A 24937-nucleotide genomic window follows, 5' to 3' on the forward strand; every position below is an offset into this window, starting at 1 on the left:
AGCATGAGATCTAGCAGGAACACATGCTCTTAATCATCTAAACCAGCCCAGAGAAGCTATGTGGCAGAGGAAACAGCAGGAGTTTCTAATATGCATCTAATAAGCATCATGGACCAGCCTCTCACATCATTCCTAGTGTTCCCTGGGGCCATCTGCACGCCACAGGCAAGGGGACCAAACCCAGCTCTGTCATAAACCCTGTTGTTTTCTGTATTATTACTTCAGAAATGAACTTGGCCCAAGCTGAACACTTATAGTTAGCCTGTTGGAAGAGAATTAAGGATAGGGAAGAAATATTGATGGAAATCTGAGGTTTGTGGGTCTCCTTTACATGGTTAACTGTTCGGCAACGGCCTTCTGCATAATTTCAAAATAAAAAGCACAGTCAAAGGCATGGTCTTTACAGTTAGGAGTGTATTTTCTTTTCTCCTTTATGCCAGTTCAATTAATCAGATGCTTTCACAAGGGCTGGAACAAAAACAAGTTAGAGTGTTTCCATGACAAAAAACAATAAAATGTTACTTTTGGCTACATAGAGGAAAACCAATAGTTACCACATGAAAAAAGAAGAGGGAAAAGAGAATGGATGGAAAGAATGAATTCCAGGGTGTGGTTCACAAAGAGTCACAGGATGTCTGAGCTGCAAACAGATAAAAATAAAAATAAAAACATTTAGTCTGACCAGAGCATCTGATCCAGAGATAAAATGATGTTGGATGGCATTGTGGGTATGCAGGACACTGCCATAAAGCCCATGGTTTTAATCTGTTCTTATCATTTGCTTCTGCCCCGTTAGCTCCATTTATTGTTAACAGTCAGCATTCCAGAGTTATGAGCAACAGAAAGCTGTTTTTATGTGGTTGGTCACCCTCATGACACAGATTTTCTGGAAATAAAACTGATCCCTGTTCAGATATAACTGCCAGCAACGAGAGAGCCCGGCTTTGACAGAGAATTAAGAATTATGGTAATACTTGATGTTTCTTTTTATTTAAATGAGAAGACCAGAGCATCTAATAAAGACTTGGAAGTGCAATAGATTGACAGGGTTCCTTCCTTTTCAGCTCAGAGCTACATCTTGCTGTGGCAGAATATGTTTATAGTTTACAAAAATCTGGTCCATGTTAAAGAAAAGATGTCATAATTTAACAAAGCAGGTATGGTAATTTTTCTGTATGTATGTATTTTCAGTAGAAGCCATTTTAAAATTATTTTTAAGTCTTTCATTGTGTCCAAAATGATGGCTTCTATTTCCATGAAACATTTCTAGAAAACATCTTTAAGAACAACTTAAAATTTGCTTCTGAATGTCTGTAGAAGGAATGGAATCTGATGGGGAAGAGAGAAAGACAGAGTGCAACAGTGTCATAAAAGAAACAAGGAGGAGGAGGATTAAAGGAGAATGTGTCAAACACTTGAGCATGCAGAAGCCACGTAAGTATTATCGCACAGTCTTGGTGAAACATACAGCAGGACTGGGATACTGACATGCAAGGGACAGCTTGTTTATGAGGCATTGTCAAAGGAAAGGGAAGGGAGACAGTTGCTGCATTTTACAAGAACAAATATGCTTCAGAAAAATGTGCAAGAGAGAAATATTCAAGAAACTATGGTATAAAAAGGAAGTTAGCAGCAAAGGTGCTGTGATGGGAAAGATCTCTTAGAATTTTCCTACAATTCCCTGCCAGGTCGAGGGGTGAGGGTGTTTCTAAGCAAAAGCTAAATGCATCCGGGTGAGCAAGTTTTGTGATTATTGGGAAATTTTTATTACAAGGTAATATATTTTGGAAAAGCAACAGAAAAGAACACAATTTATTGCAACGTTCTAAAGACAGCTTCTTATTTCAGAGAGTAGAGGGAGTTAACGGGACAGGGAGGGACAGTAGGGTGCAGAGCTAAAGCAGTACTAAAGTACTGATTTTAACTTCCTATTAAAACTGGAAAGTTATTTGGCTTGAAAGAAAACAGGAAGCGGTAGAACTCTCTATTCAGAGATAAGGAAAAAGTGAAATCAGGAGAATAACTATGAGAAAAAGCAGACTTCAAAACCCAAAGAATTGGGAGACTCTTGGGAAGATAATGTGAGACTGAAAGAAGTTTGGAACCTTAGTGATCACTGAAACACACTGTGTCAAAAGCACACCAGGAACCTCTTTTTTTCTAACAATTTTCAAACTTTTGAGTGTGTGGTTTTCAGCCTGGACATACGTAGACGACTACAGGGAAGAAGATTATAAGATAGATCAGCTCCTGAAAATGGTTAACCACGTTCTTTTTTTTCCCCGCTAAATCTGAGTCATCATTTGTTCTGTGCAGACTATATCAATCATGCTGTGAATGTGTAATTTTATAACAAAAGCAAGAAAATACGTATGTGGTAAGGTACATAAAGCTCCACCAAATGCCTGCAGTTTGGCAGGGAAAGCTGTTCGCTGGCAGGCAGAACCTTTGATCTTGCACTAAGACATGAACCAATTTTCCCCACATGAACCAATTTTCCCCAATAAGTTGATTTACATTAGGTTATCTGTCAGCAGATCAGAGACAGGTGTTGGGAACTGGATGAGCCAAGGTCAGGAGACAAGTAACTTAGAGGCATGCCAATTCTGAGGGCTGGAAGGCAGGGAAGTTCAGACAGCAAGGTGGGCATTTGTGCTGATGAATGAGTAAGGTTGGAAAGAAGTCAAGCATAGCAACTAAGTTTGAAATGGTAAAGAAAGAAAAACCAAAACCTAAGTTTCAGGGACACAGAGAAGCAAACTGTAGGAACCTCTTAAACAACTTCTTTAAGCAATTTGTGTCCAGCAACCCACTCACTGGTTTTAGGCCAGACACCCCACTAGTCAAAAAGTTGTCAAGCAAATGGTTGCCAGCCATCTGTACTCTTACTGGATTGTGATAGCTCATGGGTGACCTCCTGCAGATGTAGGCATTGTCCTTGCGCTATTCAAGAAATGGTCAACGACAGCAGACTTAGATTTTGTGGCTGTTTAATGGATTCCTCTGGGCAACAGAGGCATAACTGAAGCTTACAGGCAGATTAGCTTCAATCTAGTCATTTTAGGCACAGACAACAATGAAGCTGCAACAGACTTCATCAATACCCAAACCAGCCAACGCAGGTCACCTGCTCACAGGCACTGGTGTCAGCAATGTGACATACAGTCGTACTTGCCAATGCTACTGATGGAGAATTCATGGAACAACTTCCTTACACCCAGATCCTCTACAGAAGTCCCAAAGTCAATAGGATACTCAAAGTACAGTCTCCATTTAGTCAAGACTTCCACTTCATTGCTAAGCTAAGGAAGCTTGTTTCAGAGCCAGAAAGCTGTAGTTAAGTTATACATCTCTTCTACTTATACAAATGCTTAGCAATCATCTATCTGGCAACTGTATATTCAGGACCTGCTTTGGGATGTGGGTTAAGCCTTCCAAGAATATTGCTGATGAGTGTGCACTAAGGACCATAGGCTGGAGAAATCAAAGCTACAAAGGTGAGAATAGGTAGCAGTGAGTATGTGTAGGTGCTGGACAGAAAGCTGTCTAGCTGTATGCAGGTCATGCATCACATTACCCAGGAGAAGAAGAGAAGAAAGGCTCCAGTGAAGTGGTACAAGATCTCTTGATCAATCTTTTGCATTAATTACAAAAACATTCAAATGTCACCCATGTGTTAACATTGAAAGACCCAACAACCGTACCTCCATTAGTGATCTCAAATGTCTTTAGTGAGAGCGATCTAGAAAGCCTATACTTCTAAAGAATTTCTTCCTGAAATTATTTCCTATCCCTTCTTCCTGCACTGGAAGTCTATTCAAATCTGTTAGCTGGGATTGGTCACCTGGCTTCTTCCCAACATGAGCACAAAGATGTCATATATAACAGGACCATCCAGTCTTATGGGTCTCTTAAAGGTCAGTAAACTCTTAGAGAGGTCCCTTTTCTCCTTGTTCCACCACCCTAAGCTGACCAGGACACTGCCTCTTCTTTTATTCTTTTTTCTGAGTACAAAGATTCTTCACAGTTTTCAGCGCTCAGGGTTATAAACGTCCCTACTTCCTTGGAAGGTCCTACACAAGGTCTCACCTTAGTTATTCCCCCAGTGATCCATTATCTTCCTTTATATCAGAAAATTTTATCTCCATGGTACAGCACCCTACATGTAGTTCTTTGAAAAAGGTGGACTTTTTAAGACTGAGTTTTTCAAAGCAGTTTTGTCTCTTGTTAGGAATCATCATTATTGCATCATTATTGATTAAGGTATACAGACACCAAAGGCATAAAAGCAAAAAATAATAAGAGCATTTTGGCTTCTGTGACAACATCTGTGGAACGTAACTGTAACCACAGCAGAAATGGAAAATTGCAGTAGAATTGTTTGTTCTGCTCTTGCAGTTCTTGGGATTATCTGCTCCAGGCAGAAAAGCATGTAACTTGTGTATTTTTGAGGAGTAAATCTAATGCTCTTACCTCCAAAACATCGTAGCTGCAGTTTGGGTGATATTCAATGTCGAATTCCTGAATGGTGAGTTGAATGCTGCTACCAGGCGCTGTGTGAATGTACCAGATGCATTCCCTATTGCTTGGGTATCTGTTGGGATAGCCAGGGCTGTGAAATGAACCAGAAGGGCCAGAGAGTTCTCCTCCACAACCTGGCAACACAGCAAAGCAACCCATCAGTGAGGGGCTCTGGAAAAATTCACCAACAGCTCTGCAAGGAGGACAGGCATTAGCACACATTTCATGCACAAATGTGTATCCTGGGCTTGAGGGTCTACTCCATCACAGAGAACTGAGGTCTAGCAGGGAAGAGAAACTCTGGAATGGCAGGCTGGACCCCCTGGCACTGCCTGTGCAGTAAGCACTTTTGGCATGTTTCTCACTGTACCTCAGCATCTGCTTTGACAGCTGAAGAAACTGAGACACAGAGCAAAACAGTGACATTTTTTGTATTAGCCTCTAACTTTGATCAGTTCTAGAAAGCTGAATCAGATCCATCCTCAGCTGTTACTGACTTCAACTAATACACAGACTAAGTTATCATGGGGAGGGCTTCCTATTGTTGTAAAAATGCCATTTCCCACTGCTTTAGAAATCATAAAATTAAAGACAATGCAATTTCCCTCGGCCCACTGAGCAAGATTACAAGCTGCCAAATCACAGTGGATAAACTGGCTTTCTGACATTTGGTGGGTTTAATGTTCTTTTTTATTGAATTGTAACTGTGCAACTGTAAGACATGCCATGTTTGAAAAGTTATGTATTTTCTTTTCAGATAAGAAATTATTGTTGTAACTCCATTCCCCAGCCCCTTGGGTGACTAAGTTCTTGCATATTATGAGTAGATTTAAAAAAAAAAAAAAGATGCAAAACAATGGATGAAATGCAGGCCTTGATTTGACAGCACAAAGCAGCTGGACACCTGAGACTGCAGTTTTATCAAAACAAACTACCCCTCTGACCTGCTCAACTAATCCACACAGATGTGTAAAACTCCCCTAATCTCTATTAAGTCTATGCATAATTTCCAACTTGAACAAGGTATCTTTGGCCATTGTTCTGCTTAACACTTTTTTTTTTCCTTCAGGAAACTATAAATCAAGATCTTCAATTAAATGCAAATACTTTCCTCAACAACTTCTGTGACAAACTTGTGGTTATTGAAGGGCGGCTGCCGAGCCCCAGAAGCATTTGCCATCATCTCTACCATGGGGTCTTTCAGGTCTTCACTGAAAACTTGAGTTTGGCTTTGCCACAGTTGGTTCTAGGACTTCTAGGACTGCAAAATACAAATCTATGACAGGAAGGAGCAGCAGGTCTGAAAGGGAGCAAAGCAATAGGAAGCTATTTTAAACTAAAAAAGAGCCATCTAAATGCGGCTGTGAGGAAGACAACTCCAGCCGTGCCAGCAATGTAACACAGATCTCTGTCAGTCCATCACCCAGTACTCACTGGAAAACCACCTTTTAAACACAAGAATTCCCACAATTGAACAATAGTTAGCTATAACCCAGGAAAGCCTTTACATAGCTGAGGTTGACCTCACAGGTGAATGGGCACAGGCTTAGTCCTCCCTTTTTCCCCACCTTGCTTCACACAATGCTCCATAACCCTGAGGTGGTTTGCCCTGCAGCCACAAAGCCACCTTGTTGAGCTACCAGATGTCTCAATCAAGGAGTAAAATAAGCTTTTAACTGTATTTGAAACCAATCCTGCCTTCAGTCCCTTTGGAGAGAGAAACACAACAGGAAAAGGTAGTACACTTACTTCCATGAGGTGGGTAAATGTTAAGCTCCTGAAACTTTGATATCCGTGAACATTTCAGCACAGACAGAGAGGAAGAAAACTTCAGTGTAACCCACTACCCCATTTTTTTTCCCAGTGCCATCTGAAGATGGCCTAATTTTCCTCAAAAGAAACCAGGTCGTTGGGTTTTTACAGCTGGAGAAAAAAAAAGGTGTCGGCAGGGGGGGAGCCTTACAGCTGAATTTGCAGGGTGAGTTACTCTCTTTTCCCTCAGCAGCAGGAATGACACGGCCGCTGAGGACAGACTTCAGGAGGGGAAAGTGGCCTCGCCAGCTTGGGAAACAGAAAGATTTCCCAACAAACAGACTTGATGGCTCGGCTCCTGAGGGGGTGGGAACGGGGAGACAGGGGAGTTTCAGCAGGCGAGAACAAAGCCAATTGCTGTTTATCTCAGCCTGAAGAAAGCTGGGAACATTTTAAAACTAAACAGGCAGTTATGACTCAGCTTCTCCTACTAAGAGGTTCCTGATAGCCACAAAGACATGTTTTTTATTTAAACTCGAATGGCTCAGATGAGTGGAAAGCTTGTGTGCTGCACTTTGAGGCAGAGACCTTTCTTTCTATGCAACCCTTGCAGGTAGCATTCAGATTACTCACGCTCCCTCTCCAGCGTGGTTTATATTTTGTCTGAGCTCAATCAATATTCTCTGGATGAGGTACATGAAGCACATAAATAAGAACGTCAAACTGTTGTTAATGTGCCATTTCTTTTCTTCCAACTACAAATGTTCCCAGAAAAGGCTTTTTGATAAAAGAGAGGTGATTCTTTGTAAGTGCTCCAGTGAAATGGAGGTAAAGTTCGGATCTCTGTGATTCATTTCTCATAATGAATGTGCTGAACTAATGTTGCCAATCATTTATTAACTGTTTGCAAACTGATTGGAAATTGATTGAGTTTATGCCTAAGTATTCACTGACTAGTAGCTGAAAAAAGGACTCACTGATCTTTGCAAATATGTGAACTTCACACCTGCACTATTTTGACTGACCTGCATATGGAACCAGAAACCTCCATATTACAGCAGAAACATAATCTCTGAACTCTCTGGCCAACTGGCAGAAAGTCTATATATTATGTTTCTGCTCTTACATGGATGAGGTAAGAAGCAGTTCTGTTGTGCTTTTTTTGAAAATATGGATACTGGGTGATTTTAACAAAATATTTACAGAAATACTTAAGAGATCAGAACAAATATTCCTGCCTTTAAACTCATTTGCTACATCTATGGAACACTAAAATGAGAAAAACTCAAATAATGATAGAAAAACTTTTAAAAATGATTACAGTGTTTATACATGAAAGATTTGCCCAGCCTTAGAACAAAAAAAAAAAAAAAAAAGAGTTGTCCAGGTATTCTGTTTCAAAATGAGAAGCAAACTTTGGTTCACCACCTTTGCAGCTTATATTTCAGTTCCTGGAACATTATGGGTTCTTACTATTCACAAACTTTTTGAATTTAGAATTTGATCCCTGATTTATTCAGTGTCTTCCCCATTTTCATTAGCCACAAAATTATTGTAGCATTATCCCTTTCTTTGATTGGATCACAGATGTAAGTCATCAAGGAAAACCAAACTGCAAGTATTTTTCATATTATTTGTGCATTACCTATGAAGACAGATTCCCTGCCTTAAGATGCTTATACTAGGCTTTGAAATCTGCCTTGGCAGGTACTTAAAATAATCAGAAAAGATATCAAACAAATTGCATTCGTATGAATGGTGTTCTGGCTGAAGATGTAGATGCAGATGCAGATGCATATTTATTTACATACATATATGAATATATGTGAATATATGTATGGATTTTGCATTTAAAAGGAAAACTTCAGGAGAAATGCCAGTCCTGTTTTTTCAAAGCATGCATTTGTATGTGCCGTATCCTTTTCCTATTTTTTGAGCAAGCTAAGAAATACATTTTGATTTAACCTGGAATGTAATTTCCATATAAAAGTAGCCTGCCTACTTTATTAAGATATTGAAATAGGAAAAGTTTAAATGATGATGTAATCATCTCAGCTAATTAAACTCCTTCCATCACTGGCATCACCGTTAAGTGAATACAAACCTTCTCCCAATGTTTATGTTTGTCTGCAAACATCAGATTAGAGTTTGCTTCTATTCAAATAAATGGAATTTGTGCTGTTTATGGCAACAAAGTAAAAAAGACTTGGTCTTTAGGGGTAAATAAAAATGAGGAAGCAGAACTTATAAATTGCTGCAGGACTTCAGCTCTCACTACAATAATAGTGAATAATCTGAAACCATTCTGTTCCTGGGGAAACATCTTTAAAATTTTTTCTCAGCACAGAAATACGTGGTCTTGCTGTATGTGGACAGTTATACAGACAGCTGCGCTTTGGAAAAGTTTCTTCCAGCTGAACTGCATACAGCATATGCTCAGTTTGTGCAGACCTCCTTGCAGTCATTTTGGAAACTTCAGCCTGCAGTTAAACTGAGAAAAAAAAGGGAGGGGACGTACTCTTTTAGTAGTGTAAAGGTCCTGGTATTCCCTTGAAAAATGCTTAAAACAACGACCTAACCTGGTGTTAGTTGCTAGGAAATCAGACAACAAATAGAAAGCTCAGGAAACACATATTTGGTGTCTTTGCTTTCCTCTGGCTAAAATCTAAGTAGTCATTGAAGATGGTGTGAGGGATGATTTATAGACGTCTTTCCATATTACTGCCTGTCTGGTTAGCAGATGGTGTTCATTAACCAAAGAAGAATCCCTATTCTCATAAATAATTATAGCTGAATAGAGAAGTAGTAATCTGTGGAAACCTCTATTATTTGCAAGGTTTTCAGATTTATTCATGGGTATGTTTTAGCCACATGCTAGAAAAATCCCTTCCATAAACTTTAAAGTGAACTGGCACTGTTCCTGTAAAATGAGAGGCAAATGAAAGGATTCAGAGTTGTTCCATTTGTTGTGCTCATGGTGAAATATTTCAGTAAACGTTAACTGGCTCTAGCTGCAAAGAGCATGTAGTATGAACATTTGCCTGTACTACACTAATACTTGCATGAAGTATTGCTTGGATTTGATCCTGAAATCTTTTGCTCTCTTGAGTAGGTTTAGTAGGATATCATCCAATGGAGCAAGTGGGATAATTTTTGTGATGAGGGTTTATGCAAGAGAGTAAAAATTTAAGTGAGAAACTGGTTTTTTTTTCTTCTTCTTTCTGGTTTGTTAATCACTTCTGTAGCTTTGATTATTATTGTTTTATCAGTTTCCTGAATTCTGGTATTTTCTTCAACATGTTCCAATCTGAAATCAGTAAGATGGATAATAAATAAAGATAGACTACTGGGACCCAAAGACCTAAAGGCAAATTTAGGCATTTAAACAGAAGCTGAATCCTCCAAGATACTGAATGGCCACAGTTCCCATATCAGCTGCCAGTGTTCAATGTTTTAAAAAAGCCATTTTCTAGCTCTCAGACACTGATTGAACTGTTCAGCAACAAGCTTTATAAGAAAATTTTGGCCCTTATTCTTACATATTAGTTTGGGGCATGGGGGGAGGTCCAGCTTGCTGAAGAAACAGAAATGAATTAATCCTTAGCTCTCATAGAGAACATATCTATGTTTGTAATAGCCAGACTACAATACAAAAAGCCAGCTCTAAACATGGTAGCACCCACAACTCAAAACAGCTGCTCAGGACTTCAAAAGATCAGACCCTGTGCATCCTTAGAGTTAATGTGTCAGAGAGACACTGAAAAGGAATAGTCACTTTGAAAACTGAACAAATGGCAATTTGTCAAAGGCTGCACAAGAAATCAACAACAGAGTTGTGATTCAGGCTTAGGAAATCTGTGCCTCAGCTCCCTCATTGACCTGCAATGCAATATTCTCTCCAGCAATCCTAACGGATGCCTGGCAAATGTCTGCAGTGAATGGCTTCTGCATCCTAATCTAATCTCTGTTTCTGTTATGCTTCTCTGAAGAACTAACAAACTATTTCACATTTTACCTGACACATATACTGAAAACCCCAGTCTTTAGTTATTGTATGCCTTTTAATAGTTTTCATCTTCTGAAAATACAGACCCAGAGTAACAAAAACTTCTGTTCTCATGAATCAACTGGCTTTCTCCACCCTGCCCATCAATCATTTCTTAGGGAAATCCAACAGAAAGAAGATGATGGTGAAGGAAAAGAGCAATACAATACTTTGGGCTATATAATTATTTTCTCAATAGTGTGCTTTGTTTCTTTTTCAAAGGGGGAATTAATGTGTCACAGAAAACAGAATACCGGGCACAAATTTTGATGATGCTGAGAAGAGCCAGTTGAATTTATAAGCTCTACTGACTATCAAGCAACCTAATGAGTAAGCTTCCAATGAAATGCAGATGTATATATAAAGCAGTCAGCTCCTACACGCACATTGCTTAATAAGGTAAGTGACGGGTCTAGGAAATATGTGTCTTCTCAGATAGTGACAGTTGTCACTGGTGTAATTTTGCACTGAGACCTTTGGCCTTTTGGCCTTCTGATTTTTTTTTTTTTTTAAGGAAAGCAATTCAATTGGCATGCTATCTTTGCAATATCCAGACTGTTACCAAGAGTTTGGTCTTTCTGAAAGGGCCAAAATATGCCCCAAAATATATCTGCCTGTATTAAGCTTCCTAATAAACAGCAGAAGTGGAATGAGCACTTTGCAAATTCAAGCTTTCCTCTGGTGAATAAGCCTCTTGAGGCCTTGGCTGCAGAAGAAAACATTAGTGATTTAGCCAAATCAGTTCTAAATCCAGCCTCATCAATGAAAGCCCCTTAGATGAAGAGTGTTATTTCAGAACAAAAATGACTTTTAAATTGAATTCTTTGCACTACAGCTTTCCATCCAAGTTAAAATTATATAGGATGCTTTTAAGCATAAATAACAGCATTCTCCTAAGATCAGTTACTAATTCTGCCTTTGGGAAAGCCTAAAGACTGGGTTTCCTTCAGCAACCCAGATTAGCAACTCAGCAACTGAACAGCAGCGGCTCAGCAACTGGAAAGATCAGATGCAAATGTTTGAAATCAAAACACTTCAAATTTGTGTTGTGTGTAGCAGCAGGAGCTCTTCACACCAGTTATCAACGAAGTAAGCTTTTGCTTTTTGTGATCACCTCATAACCGCAAGCAAAGCTTCTGTAAAGGGTGTCTGAAATGAACTGTATCAGGCACATGGTGGCAAATATAAGTGCTGCTCTCTTTTATCAGCAAAGCATGTGAATGTCCTTGATATATATCTCATAGATGTTTCACAACTGCCAGTTAAGGAGCACATGGACAGCCTGAGAAATAGTTCACAGCAGCTTGAACTCTAGAGCACACATTTGTCACTTGAGCAGAAGTAAAAGCTCTTCTCTCGGCAATATATATAGCCTTGTTATTTTCTTGTCAGGTGAGATGTTACCAGATCCAGGTTTAGATTCTCTTAGGGATTTGCCCTCAGGGAAGAGGGGACCTGAATGCTTCACTCTGAAATACCCAACTCAAAGCTGCATCTCCTGATGAGTTCCCCTAGACTAAGGGACTTTCTCCACTGAGCTTCTTTTGTGCATTTGAAAGATTTTCAGAAGGGAGAAGCAAATATATCACCCCGACCACAGGAACAAATCTAATTTTATCCAGTCTAGGGCAACGGTATATGCCCAGACAACGTAGCCACCAAGAGTAAGAGGAATACCCATATTTGTGCATGACACCAATCGAGAAAAAAAGGAAGTGCCTGCAATGAACAAAAAGGAGATGACTGTGGTGAGCTCTGGAGGAACTTGCACTCATATTACAGGCTGTCAGGAGTTGCAGCTGTGATGTTCGAAGCCAGCAATGACATTGCCTAGGAGCCAGCCCTATCTGAACCCACAGATCCTGCTCTGCCGCTCAGACACAGCCCCATATTAGCAGTCTGGGCCCTGTGCAGCATCAGGCTGCAGTTTAGTGTCCAGGAACTAATAGAGGGGCAGTGCCGGCTGACACAGAAGTGAATGTGGCAGTGCAAAAAAGGAGTGCGGGGGGGTGGGAGAGGGCTGGAGAGTCCGGGAAATGCTTGGGGGAGGATGTGTAGGGAAAGCACAAGAGCGCTTACCACGCAGGCAGATTCTGGAAAGCTTTGAGAGCTTTAGAAAAGCAAGTTAACCCAGCACCATGGCTACTGTATGGAGCTGATGTCATCTGGCTGTGCATAAAAGCCTCCACTTTTTCTTCTTTTGTGCAGTCCCAGAATGACATCACCTCGAAGCACAAGAACGTACCTTTGTGCTGCACCACTTCCCCTGCTGGCTCCTGCCACACATCCCACTCCTCCTGTATAAGTCCCTCCTTTGCCCAGAAATGCTCCTTGACCTCCACTGAATGCACAACACCACTGTCTAGTCGACGAGAGCCCTTTGGGAGCCTGCAAACGCCAGCAGTCTGTGGTAGCGCAGAGGAGCTCCTATTCAAACAATGTATAGCATGCCGTATACCTCAGCAACCCACAGTGGGGCCTCTGCAGCCGATTTCAGCTGCTTTACAATGCTGTCAAAGCTGAATGGTGTGAACTTATTAGACAGACAGGGCAACTGTGGTGATTTAATTATTTTCAAGGTTGGATCCTCTTTGATGGGATGTACAAGGGCACACGATTCAATCTTGTTACAGTCCAATATTGCTATTAAATAAGCAGAGTGAAAAAGTTGCATTTTTAGCGTCCCTTATGAAGAAACTTCAAACATAGTTTGCAGTTGTACAGTCATTACCGGATTTGTTTATAATTGGCGTGCATGCTTGCCTATTTAATGAGGCCTGTGACAGTCTTTGTGACATGCAAGAACAAGAGAAAAAACACCCAAAGCACATCCTGGCCAATGTTATTCCATGCAGAGAAGGGGGGTGGGGGGCAGCTGGAAGTGAACACACTACACAAGAAAACAAGCACCATTAAATAAAACTGGAGAGAAGCCTGCACAGAAAACACAAGTCTATAGGAATGGGGCAAACTGAGGGCTGAGTGTTTCCCATTAGAAAGCCCAAGTCACCCACGGTTCCCCTGTCATAGCGTATATCTCCTGTTCAGTACATCTGCAGAAATTCTGCAGATGCCCCTCATCCCTGTGCCTGTTCCTGCAAATTAAAGCATATTTCACTAACAGCTCTCAGTCTCTGATTAGATGATCTTTGAAGGTGTGCATGTGCAGAAACATCCACTGTGAAAGTATTTGAGGAATTATGAGCAAATGCAGTTTTTAGAGCTGTAATGTGTTATTTCTACTTAGCTGACATAGGGTGGCATAAGGTAGGACGCTATTACACATACAGGGAAGAAGGAAACATACCTTCCCAGAGGAAACCTGGTTAACTTACCGTTAACATGCCACAGCATCTGGAACCCACTTCTAGCGTTCAGTCCATCAGAATAAAACACCACATGAAGGCTGGTCCCTGTAGTGGTCCCTGCCGGTGGAAGAGACTGTCCACAGAAAGTGCCTATCAGGTTGGACTGTACATCAGGCCCATCATAGAGCTGAAATGAAACAAAAAATATCCCAGTGAGTAAAAAGCAGCTCTCCAATTCTCAATCTTTTGTACAGGATGTCAAAGAAAAAGCAGTGAGACTTCTTGTACTGGCCACCTTTGCACAGCAATATGAGCTCTGGGGAGCGTGGAAAGATTTGGATGAAATGATGAGCAAATATAACTGCAATATGTCTTTAAAACTGGCTGCACACTGTGTACATTAGGAAGGTTTTGCTATTTCTGTTTTGGTGTATATTGGGGGTTGCTGGGGCAGAAGATAAAGGGCAAATGGCAATGAACTGAAATAGAAAGAAAAAGGGGATGTCACGGATCTGATTTGACTGTGCATCTCCCATGCTCAGTGCCTCCAAAGCCCTCGGTGACAACTCTGTTTACATCCTCATTTCTTTAAGACTGCACTCGGGTGATTTCAGGACTGACTGAACTTGTGATGAAGAAAACCAAGCAGTCAGCATCACCAGGGCCTCCCAGAGTAGTGAGGACAAACTGAAAACCAAAAGCAAAGTAAATCCTCAAAAACCCAAAGCAAACTTCACATGTGTTTATTTATTGTTTCATGATCTTATGCTAATGTCCTGCTTTGGAGGAAAAGTGGACTGAATCATGCTTTCTGAACTTTTGTACTTAGAAACACTTTATGTTTGATCTCCTAGTCATATTCTACATGATGGTATTTTGACAGTCAGTGTGTTGGCAGATGTGGCCAGCCTGAAAATCTTTCTGTTTCCCAAACACAGATGAGAAATCCTCCATCCCACTCTTAAAATATCACCACTCAAAAAAAAAAAACCAAAACCCACAACCAAACCAAACAAAAAACCCAAACAAATAAAATGCTAAGGAAATATTCCTGTATTTAAATCTTCAAATCTGAACTTAGTAATATACTCACATTTAAATGAAAACACTTAATACATGTTTTGATGGAGTGATAGTGGATGCTTAAGGCTTTTAAGCCTTTTTACATTAGTTGTCTCCAAACAGGTTTAAAGGATCTTTCAAATCCTAGTTTTGTGACTTTTTTCAAATCCAGTAAATCACACTGAATATGCATCTATGTTCCTCACTAAATATCCCAATGCTCAGTGTCATTTTTCAGGGGTGAGGTGCATAATTTTTCCAAAACTGGTAAAAATGAGACATTTTAGCTAAATTGCCTTTGACTTATGATACCAGATTGCCAGTTGTCAAGTTAGGACTTGCTTTATTATTTCTACTTTTGTTACTATGATTGTTAAAGTTTAGAAAAACAGCAGCCCTTGTGCTTTTTTATCCATTTGCCATAGTTCATCTGATCTTCTGTCTCACAGAGCACATCTTCCTAACACAACCAAGCAAACTACTGGCACAGAAACTATGCCTGAACATTCTCATTGTGAATTTTTGGCATGCTTCCTTTCAGAATTTCAGCAGAAACTTTTCTCTGTTCTGAAGCCATCACTGTAAAGTTCTCTCCATGCAAAGAATAAAATCTATGATCTCCAGAAAAACAGCCAAGCTTTATTTATCTTTGCTCTCCGTTTCCAAATATCTTTCTTTTCAAATTTCTTTTCCAAATATCTCTGATTCCACTAAGAATTCTCCTACACTCAACACCCATCGTATGGAAGTATGATATTACAGTAAATATTGATTGGCCATGCTAGCTACTAATTTTTGCACACTTTTTCTAGCAGACTCACATATGAGAATAAGTAATTAAACCTTCAGCTTTTCTGTTCAAGATGTTGGTCTTGCAGAACCTTCAGAAATCTTGTTGTTGATTTAAGACATAGTTGGGGCCAAGAAATCTACTCAAATGGTTTCAAATCCTCAAGCAGACAGTCTAGTTTGAATGTCTTTTTTTTTAATAAAAAATAAATTGGATGTAGTTCAGCCAGAAGTTAGGGACAAATTGCAGGAATAGTTCTATGGTAATATTCCAAGGCTTATTTTATGGCTGGTGACCCTGAATCTTTTTGGTTTTCAATCCTCTAATGCAATGAAAGGCTCAAAGTATGAGAAGTGTATTGGAACTTGACAACTATCACTCCATTTGGTATGATTTCTCTAGGTGAAATCAGAAAAGCTTGAAAGTTTCTAATTGCAGACCCATTACTGGTAGTTCTTGCAAAGCCTTGATCAGATGTGTTTGATAATAGATATGAAACTGCCATAAAGATTAGAAGTTAAGAAGTTGAACATCCATCTGTATTCTTTCCAAATGTAAAGCTTGAAGGACCGCCTGACAGACAGTTGAACTGTCCCATGCCCAGCATTACAGTTATGACCTTCCTCCAAGCCAGGCTGAGAGCTTTACACATTCTTTTATGGCTTAAGTTCAGCAAAATGAAATAAAGTCAGATCCAATTAGATTTTTTAGTAGTTCTACTTCCTTTGACAGCTTTGTGGTATATACTACTCATATTTCTTCAAGCCATGGAACTCTTACACCAGAAAAATGTGAATGGGAAAGAATGAATCAATGTGGAGATCATGAATCTGTGCTCTGAATAGAAGCAAAAACTATGTTAAGATACATATTCAACAATCAGCCGTTAGCTTTAGCGATTACAAATGAAAAAACATTCTAAAGAACTATGGACTAAATCATACCCAGAAACTTTCAAATCCAAACAAAAACCCCAACCTTCGTGAGACTCCTGCAACTTTGATTCATCAAGGGGGTGTTATTTCTAAGACAGTGAATGTCACGTTTCTACGTAATTTCCCTGAAAACAGTCCATCAGTTTTTCGAGACACAAAGAATGGTTACTATGGCAACGCCTTCACACTGAGCTGCCCCGTGGGTCTGGGTTCAGAGCAGAGTTTTGCAGGAAATTCGAGTGCCTGGCCAGCTGTAACTCATTGAGAGAGGCAGAGTGCAACTGCTAGAATTACAGCGGGGTTTTTTGAGCTGTCTTTCACTTCTAAATGAAGGGAACAGCTGTGTGTTTTCACAGGGCATTTTGAACTTCTCAAACCACATTTTGCTCTCACACAAATATGGGCAAGTGAAACTGAAGCTGAATGCAGATCTCATGAGCCACAATTTCTCTTCTGATCTCTGAGAGAGTGTGTCTTGTTTAAGGGCCTGCTTTGTCAGCTGTGCTATCCTATACTGCTGCAAACTGAGGGAAGGTTCTTCCCCAGACTATATGAGGCAAGGTAATCCCTTGGTCTGTGCAAGACAACTGAATTTTCCACTGAATTAGCCACTCTGGTACCATACTTACTCTAGGAACTGGGGATTGGGCTCCCTCCCAGCTACTCATTGGGAAGAAAGCACTTGCTCCCTTTCTGTGTAGATATTTGTTTCGTAATTTATTTATTTGTTCAGACCTTTTAGCCTCCATCAGAAAATCCAAGGGCTTTGTAATGATTTTGGCAGACAACCCAACAGGCAAAGCATGCAAACAGCTGCAACACATGTTCAGATCCTTAGCCCCCCCCTCTTTAACCAAAGCACTTGCCCAGCAGCACCCAGAGTGCTCCATTTCATCAGCCTGCACCCTGGCACCAGGCCCATGTGGGGATGCAGTACATTCAGACAAATTCTTAGGCATGGGCTCAATATATGAGGCATGGGCTCTCATAACAGTGAGAAACTCCTTATCAGGCTGCCCAGGAGCAAGAGTATAGGCTGACACAAAAGTAAAAAGGGGAGGTACTAGCTCTCTAAGGGATGAATCAAGCTGTGGAACTGCCCTGCAGCACAGCGGCAGCTGAAAACCATCTGCTGTACATTGGAGTGGGGCTGGGACAGCAGGACTAGCCTAGGCTGCAGGAAGGGTTCAGCTTGGGTAGCTCTCCCAGAGGAGACACCATGGTGACCAGTATGACATTTTGGCTTTCCTGACTCTTCAGCCTGGAAATATGTCGCCGACACCAGTAACAATGCTCTGGAGACCACAGCTGTTCACCTCTCTTTGGAGGAGCAAAGCAAAGCAGCATGACCTGCGTCATAGAGAAGCTCATTGCCAGAACTGGAGCAAGGGCTCAAGGACGGAGCTGACTGGGAAATGGAGTTTCTGCTGTGCAGAAAGAAATAAACATCTCAAACAAATGGGAGGAAAGAAACTTTGAACGTGTTCCATTTGGGCATACTTGAAGCAGGGACATTTTCTAGCCGAGCACCTTGTCAAGCTTATTCCTTCTTGCAAAGTGAGACTGACAGAACCCTTCCAGACAGGTAGTGGGACTCTATCTGTTCAGTTTTTCTGGCAGGAAATTGATTTTTTTTTAGGGCAAAATTTCAATTTTCTCTTGGAGAACTTTATTTCTGTGAAAAGGCACATTTTTTTAATCAGGAAAATCATTATAAAGGAAAAGCCCTCGCCTAACCTGCTCTGGAAAAAAGCTGCTTACATACATTAGTTAGGCACAACACATAGACTCGATCCAGAGATGATGGGGTCTTCAAAGACAAACTTTCAGTTTCACATGAGGGGAAAATCCGTCCTATAAATACTGACAGTTCTCATTTTTATGGTACTGTAAATAGTTCTATTATCGGATGTCATTCATTATATAATTCTGAGTAATTATATCAATAATTGTCTCAATTTGAGTCTTGAAACAAATTGTTTGCAGTCCGAAAGCCTTTTTACAGGCACCAGCAGCAACAGCCCTGGGCTGTATTTGCAGAACTCAGGAAAGGAGGTTGTGCCTGGGATCAGACCAGCATAGCTTCGAGTCTCCCACCCATTGCCAGAGCCTCTAGGACATGCTCGAAGAGCTATTCTGACACACACAGGTATCCCTTTCCTCTTAGAAGTGGGAAACCTGATATGGGATTGTTTTGACTGATCTAAACACTAGAGGCAGTGATTACAGGTATCTGAGCAGCACTTCCTGAACAGGTCGGTTTTTGAAAAGGAAATTCTGATGGCATTGCAACAAATGAGTTACCAGAAAACAAAATGTAGCAAAACCCAGACAATATAACCATCATCTAAGTAACAGAATGCACTCCAAAGTGAGATCACCATGAATTGTTAAAGCAAGAATTAACATAAATAAAAATAATCCATTTCCAAGCAACACATTTACTTCTAGAAAAACTAGAGTGCAAGCTTAAGAACCTGCAGGTCTGTCAGCCAGACAAAAAACCCAACAAACTAAAGCTCAAGGATGTGGCACATTGCGCTAGTTTAGCACCACAGTGACATAGTTTTCATAGAAACAAAGGCAGCTTAAGACTTTGAGCAATTTACTGTGTGGAGCCTTGTTATTTCTGCACAAACAGGAGAACAAAATAAGGTTATGTTTGTGCTTGCATGATGAGAAGTGTTTGCAACTGCCACTAGAAAAAAACCCGCCTTAAGAACTCATTCTAAATAATGTTTTAATATGATTATTTAAATATGTTTATACCCTAGATGACCTTTGATAAAACTCCTCGCTCTGACCACCCTAGGCAACTTTCTTGTCTCCACACAATGACACGCTTTCACTAATTTACCATTATATTTCATAGTACAGTGGAGTTTGACATCGTGCATCACTAGACATACAGGCACACTGGTTAATCTCGCTGGGATTTATCTAACATATGGAAATGTATAAATGTCTAGGGTTTTAATAGTAAGAGTTGTATCTGAGTCTATGTTTTGTCTCGTAACCTGAGCCTGAAATACTCAGAGCCCTTTGAAAGTTTCAAGCAAAGCTAAATTCCACATTGGACTGCAGTGATATTTTTTAAAAAGAATTTTTCATCTCTTACATTACCACTTACTACCTTCTCAAAGAAAACAAGAATTTCTAACTAGAGGCAAATCTGCTCATTCCTGTCTTTCTAGGAAAGGTTTATTTCTGCAAATGATATAAAAATAATCATTTTCTTTAGCAAGGCTCTGGATTTATTATAAGAATGTAAGAAATGCAGGGTGTAGCTTTGGATGAAATTTTAGAATTGTTTTAGGTATAGGAGCAGAAAACAACTGCTGTTTAAGAAACGAATGCCTAGGAGACATCCACCTAGTCAGTCAATCCTAAGACCTGCACTCAAAACTTTATTTGTTCAGCATGATATTTTAAATCCCCAAGCCTGTATTAGGAAAGCACCTCCACCTAATCACCACGCTGTCTGGACAGAGAAGGTCCCTGCCACGGAGCAGGCTGAGTCAAAAGCAAGGCAGTCCAGTGCAGGAGTGCCTCTGAAAAACCTGCCTTTCTGCTAACCACTGTGGGCGCTCTGACCTCAGATCACGGCTCCATTGCCTGGGGCAAACCCAGGCTGCCCCGCTGTCCTGTTCCTGACCTGATGCCTCTCCCCAAGGCACAGGCAGAGGTTTGCTGTCATGGCCAGCATCCAAACAGGTCCCTGAAGTATCTCTCTTGCCTTTGCCGACCAAGGGGCTGCTTGGGGATCCACGCCCTTGCGGTAGTGGGATCACACATGCCTGGTCACAAGGCTGTGGCTATTTTGGTAGAGTGTCTGCTTTCCTCAATGCCTCAGAAATTGAGGCGGTTCCTCTGCAGCGAGAATCCACTCATGGCAGAGGGAGCAGGACTACTTTTGAGCTTGGGACAATACTATTTCCAAAGTTATTCTTCAGCAGAAAGCTGCTACTGTGGGAAAAGCTCCTTACAAAGAAGTGGGGCTGTGCCTAGGGACACAGCAATCGGGGGGATGGAGAAGGTGCGCCTGCTCTGAAAAGCCCAGAGGGGTCTGAGCAGTTTGCAGCGCTGCTGACTCTTGTGCAGGGCTGAGTGCTGCTCCTCACGTGCTTTGCCAGCCCAGATGAACTGAGCTGCCAGTACAAGCAACATCACACTGACGCTGTCAGAGGCCAGAGAGGGCAGGATCCTCTCTGGGAATCTCCACATTTGAGAAAATTTGCATCATGCATAACTAGGGGAACTGAGAAGAGCTGCAGCTTGGTCTCTGCAAATGAAGACAGGAAAAAAGGGAAATATTCCTGCCTCTTAGGCTTTCAGGAAAGCAAAACCACCTGCTCATGGGAACAACAGGGAGGGGAGGGACAAGACCTTCCTCAAAGACCAGTGTGGTTTTCTCTGAGTCGTCGGGGGGCTTCCCTTTGATGAAGGGAAGCTTTGACCAATTCAGATGGGGTTTCTCCAGCTACCACGTAATTTCGTGTCATGATCCGTGTGCTGAGTGGGATAAGCCACTTCATTGCACAGGCAGTCCCACAGACGCTGGCCAGGCTTTCCAGCAAAATTTGGAATACAGAAGAAGAACGGAGGAGAGAAGAATCCAGCTGCAACTAGATGAGTCCCAAATGCCCTTTCCCCAACAAGGGGCATGCACACTTCTATCATGTGGTGGCATTTCCAGTCACTTCATTGTACAGTGCTTTTTCCTGAAGGTACAGGCAAAGTCACATTGCTCTGAGCTGGCAGGGTGTGGAAAACGCTGAGTCCATGAAGGTCTGACTCATTTTGTGAGTCCAAGAGCAGAGTCTGTGCTGGCTTCACTCGTGCTTCTTGTCATTTGAGGTTTCTGTAGGCACCATGCAACCCTTTCATCGCTGACAAATTTAGCTGTCTTGAGGGATGGGGGGGTTTGTGTGCGCGTTTGTAAGTCTGCTTCTAAGCAACCTTTCAAACAGCAAAGCCAAAGTGTACTTCGATTCTGGCAATGCAGGCAACTGGGAAAACAAAAATCTGAGCCCTGAGCCAGTCTTGTCTAGGGTGGGCAGCTTTTGGCCCGACACTCGCCTTCTGAGTATCCAGATCTCTAATTGAAAATCAGCGCAAGGGCTAAGATTTCCTTGTGTACCAATGGTGAGGCCTGCCACAGAAACCCAAGGAGAATTGTAGCTTTTATCCTTTCAGTCTTACACTGAAGGACTTCTTGTGGAGGCCCATAAACCCCTGAAGGAATTCAGGGATGGGCTGGCATGCTGCCAGCTTGCATGGTAATACGTTAATGGATACCACTGCAGTCTGGCCAGCAGGCTGTAATTTGATGTCTGTGTGCAGAACCTGGATGGGTATATTTAATGTATCATCTGCTTCCCCAGGGTGATGTACTACCGGTGACATTTTATAAATCAATGCATGGCCATAAGTAAAGCCATTCTCTGTGCTTGGAGAATTCCTGTAGCACTTTAAAAAGACACAATCATAAATAAAATGTAATAATGTTAATCTCCTAATATGGTTTAAGAATATTTACTAATTACAAGTACAAAAGGGAGTAAAACTAGGAACCCAGTAAGCTTTTTTTTTCCTATGATAAGCTAATTAAAAGAGGATGACCAGCTGAGTGCAAGCAACAATTATCTAATGCAGTATTCCCAGATGGAGAAAAAGGATATTATGGCACATCCCTGGAATGCTACTGTGGTTTAAAAAAGAAAAAAAAAGGACATATCCTGTTACCACCAGAAGGAAATGAAACAGTTCTCAGCAGCAGATGCCATATTAATTACTGTAGTCATTTGATAATATTCCACATATAAGGGTGCAATGGTATTTTAACCACCCTGAGCCTAATTGCTGAAAGAGTCTGGACTGCTTAAGTACACTGGCAGTAAGCAAGCAAGCAAGTGCTTTATTCCAAAGAGGAACTCTGTCCTGCCCTGCAGCAGAAGGAAGGCTACTGTTGTTATCAGGCAGTCGTTTTGTCCGATAAGATGTTCTTTTGCATTAACCAAATGGTAATTCCATCCTTGCCACTAGATTAACGTACTGCACAGACCAAAGGGGTGAAACTCAAAAAGAGAGCTCTGAAGCTTGTCTTGCGGCATGATACAATTTTACTATCTGCTTATCAGGCTGGTGGCATCTTGCAAAAGGCTGGGCAAGATCTTTCCTGTACTTATTAAAAGCAGATGCTAAACAGACTGGACTTAAAGGGGCGGTTGTACTTTCTGAGCAGAAGAACATAGAGGGAGATTGTCACTGAAGGACAGAAAGATTAGTGGTTTTCAAATTATATTTTTCTTGGATAAGAAAGGAGTAAATTTCAGTCCTACTGCAAGACTCTGATCTTCAGGGCAATAACATTACATTCTCCTTACTTATAAAATAGCTTTGCCTCTGTGGAGATTATGTTCTGTCATACTAAATAAGAAGGTAATTCATCATTAAAGATGAGGAGTTAAATATATGCTTGTTCAGCTAATAACCTGGTGAATGTAGAGGAAGGAATGACATTTCTGTGTCATTGTCTGCAATATCTCACTGGCTACAGCCTGATGACTCCTCTAGAAAGAATAATGTTAGGTTATTAAGCCAAGCCACAGCATGCAATATAATTTAAAGACCATCCAAACTAATTACAGTTAGTGCAGCATCACTAGGAAACAGTCTGCTATTTGGTATGCCTTGTATCATATCATTGCCACTTCTGTACATGTCTTTATCACAAGCAATTCATCTCATATTCTTGAAACTTTGCTGCAAAACTCCTTCTAAAATGTCACACACCCTGTGAGCATTACTAGCAATGAGCCAACATCCTCTGACAGGCCATGAAATGCTGCAATGCTGCTCATTTGCTGAGAAAGTGCTCATATGAGATCCATGCTAGAGACTGACATTATAAAAAAATGCAGTTTTACCTCCCTCCCACACTGCCCCTTCTCAGTTTCTGGTACCTGTGCACAAGGGCAGAAAATTGCCACCATGTCAGAAGAGCAGGGCTTTTTCCTTCCTACTTGACACAGGTATAAATAGTTGTACGTGCTGAAGCAGTGGAGATGCACGCCCTGCCCAGGCCAGACCAAGTCAGAGTCACTCAAGGCTCCCTGTGGGAAGTGAATGCTGCTTACCATGAGTAACAACAGCCAGCTGCTGCAAACTGTGGTCTGGCTCACAAGAAGCACCCCATGATAAAAGGAGAAAAGGAAATAGGTAATGCAATACATGGTTGAATTCTCATTGTACAGCTGTGACTGCATTTCAGTCTGGGACAGCCATGCACTGTACTTGCACTTACTTGTACTCTTTGGACATCTAACTACCTTTTTGCTTGTCCTGTATTTGAAACAGTTACTTGCTCATAATATATTTGGTAACTGACAACCACTAGGCCTTTGACACTGTCTCCTACAGCATTCTCCTAGAGAAGCTGGCGGCTCATGGCTTAGGCGGGTGTAAGCTTCAATGGGTAAAGAACTGGCTGGATGGCCGAGCCCAAAGAGTGGTGGTGAATGGAGTTAAATCCAGTTGGCGGCCGGTCACAAGCAGTGTTCCCCAGGGCTCAGTATTGGGGCCAGTCTTGTTTAATATGTTTATCAATGATCTGGACGAGGGGATCGAGTGCACCCTCAGTAAGTTTGCAGAAGACACCAAGTTGGGCAGGAGTGTTGATCTGCTTGAGGGGAGGAAGGCTCTACAAAGGGATCTGGACAGGCTGAATTGATGAGCTGAGGCCAATTGTATGAGGTTTAACAAGGCTAAGTGCCGGGTCCTGCACTTCAGTCACAACAACCCCATGCAACACTATAGGCTTGGGGAAGAGTGGCTGGAAAGCTGCCCAGCGGAAAAGGACCTGGGGGTGTTGGTTGACAGCCGGCTGAATATGAGCCAGCAGTGTGGCCAGGTGGCCAAGAAGGCCAACAGCATCCTGGCTTTTATCAGAAATAGTGTGGCCAGCAGGACTAGGGAAGTGATCGTCCCCCTGTACTCAGCACTGGTGAGGCCACACCTCAAATACTGCGTTCAGTTTTGGGCCCCTCACTACAAGAAGGACATTGAGGTGCTGAAGCGTGTCCAGAGAAGGGCACCGAAGCTGGTGAAGGGTCTAGAGCACAAGTCTGATGAGGAGCGGCTGAGGGAACTGGGGTTGTTTAGCCTGGAGAAAAGGAGGCTGAGGGGAGACCTTATTGCTGTCTACAGCTACCTGAAAGGAGGTTGTAGTGAGGTGGGTGTTGGTCTCTTCGCCCAAGTAAGCGATAGGAGAGAGGAAATGGCCTCAAGTTGCATCAGGAGAGGTTTAGACTGGATATTAGGAAAAATTTCATTACTGAAAGGGTTATCAAGTATTGGAACAGGCTGCCCAGAGAGGTGGTGGAGTCACCATCCCTGGAGGAGTTCAAAAAACGTGTAGACGTGGCACTTTGGGACATGGTTTAGTAGGCATGGAGGTGTTGGGTTGATGGTTGGACTAGATGATCTTAGAGGTCTTTTCCAACCTTAATGATTCGATGATTCT

At 41.6% G+C, this 24937-nt stretch overlaps 1 protein-coding gene across 1 annotated transcript in view; it reads right to left on the reverse strand.

The window, feature by feature from the left end:
- The window catches only part of CUBN (cubilin), a 147601-nt gene that overhangs the window by 76408 nt on the left and 46256 nt on the right, over positions 1 to 24937 (reverse strand). The window contains exons 28-29 of the mRNA XM_072854386.1: positions 13654 to 13813; positions 4474 to 4655 (exon numbers count right to left, since the gene is read on the reverse strand). Coding sequence (XP_072710487.1) covers positions 4474 to 4655; positions 13654 to 13813 — 342 coding nt within the window. The remainder of the gene's footprint in view (positions 1 to 4473; positions 4656 to 13653; positions 13814 to 24937) is intronic.

Source organism: Ciconia boyciana, chromosome 2 (assembly GCF_034638445.1).
Source record: "Ciconia boyciana chromosome 2, ASM3463844v1, whole genome shotgun sequence".
NCBI classification, from domain to species: Eukaryota; Metazoa; Chordata; class Aves; order Ciconiiformes; family Ciconiidae; genus Ciconia; species Ciconia boyciana.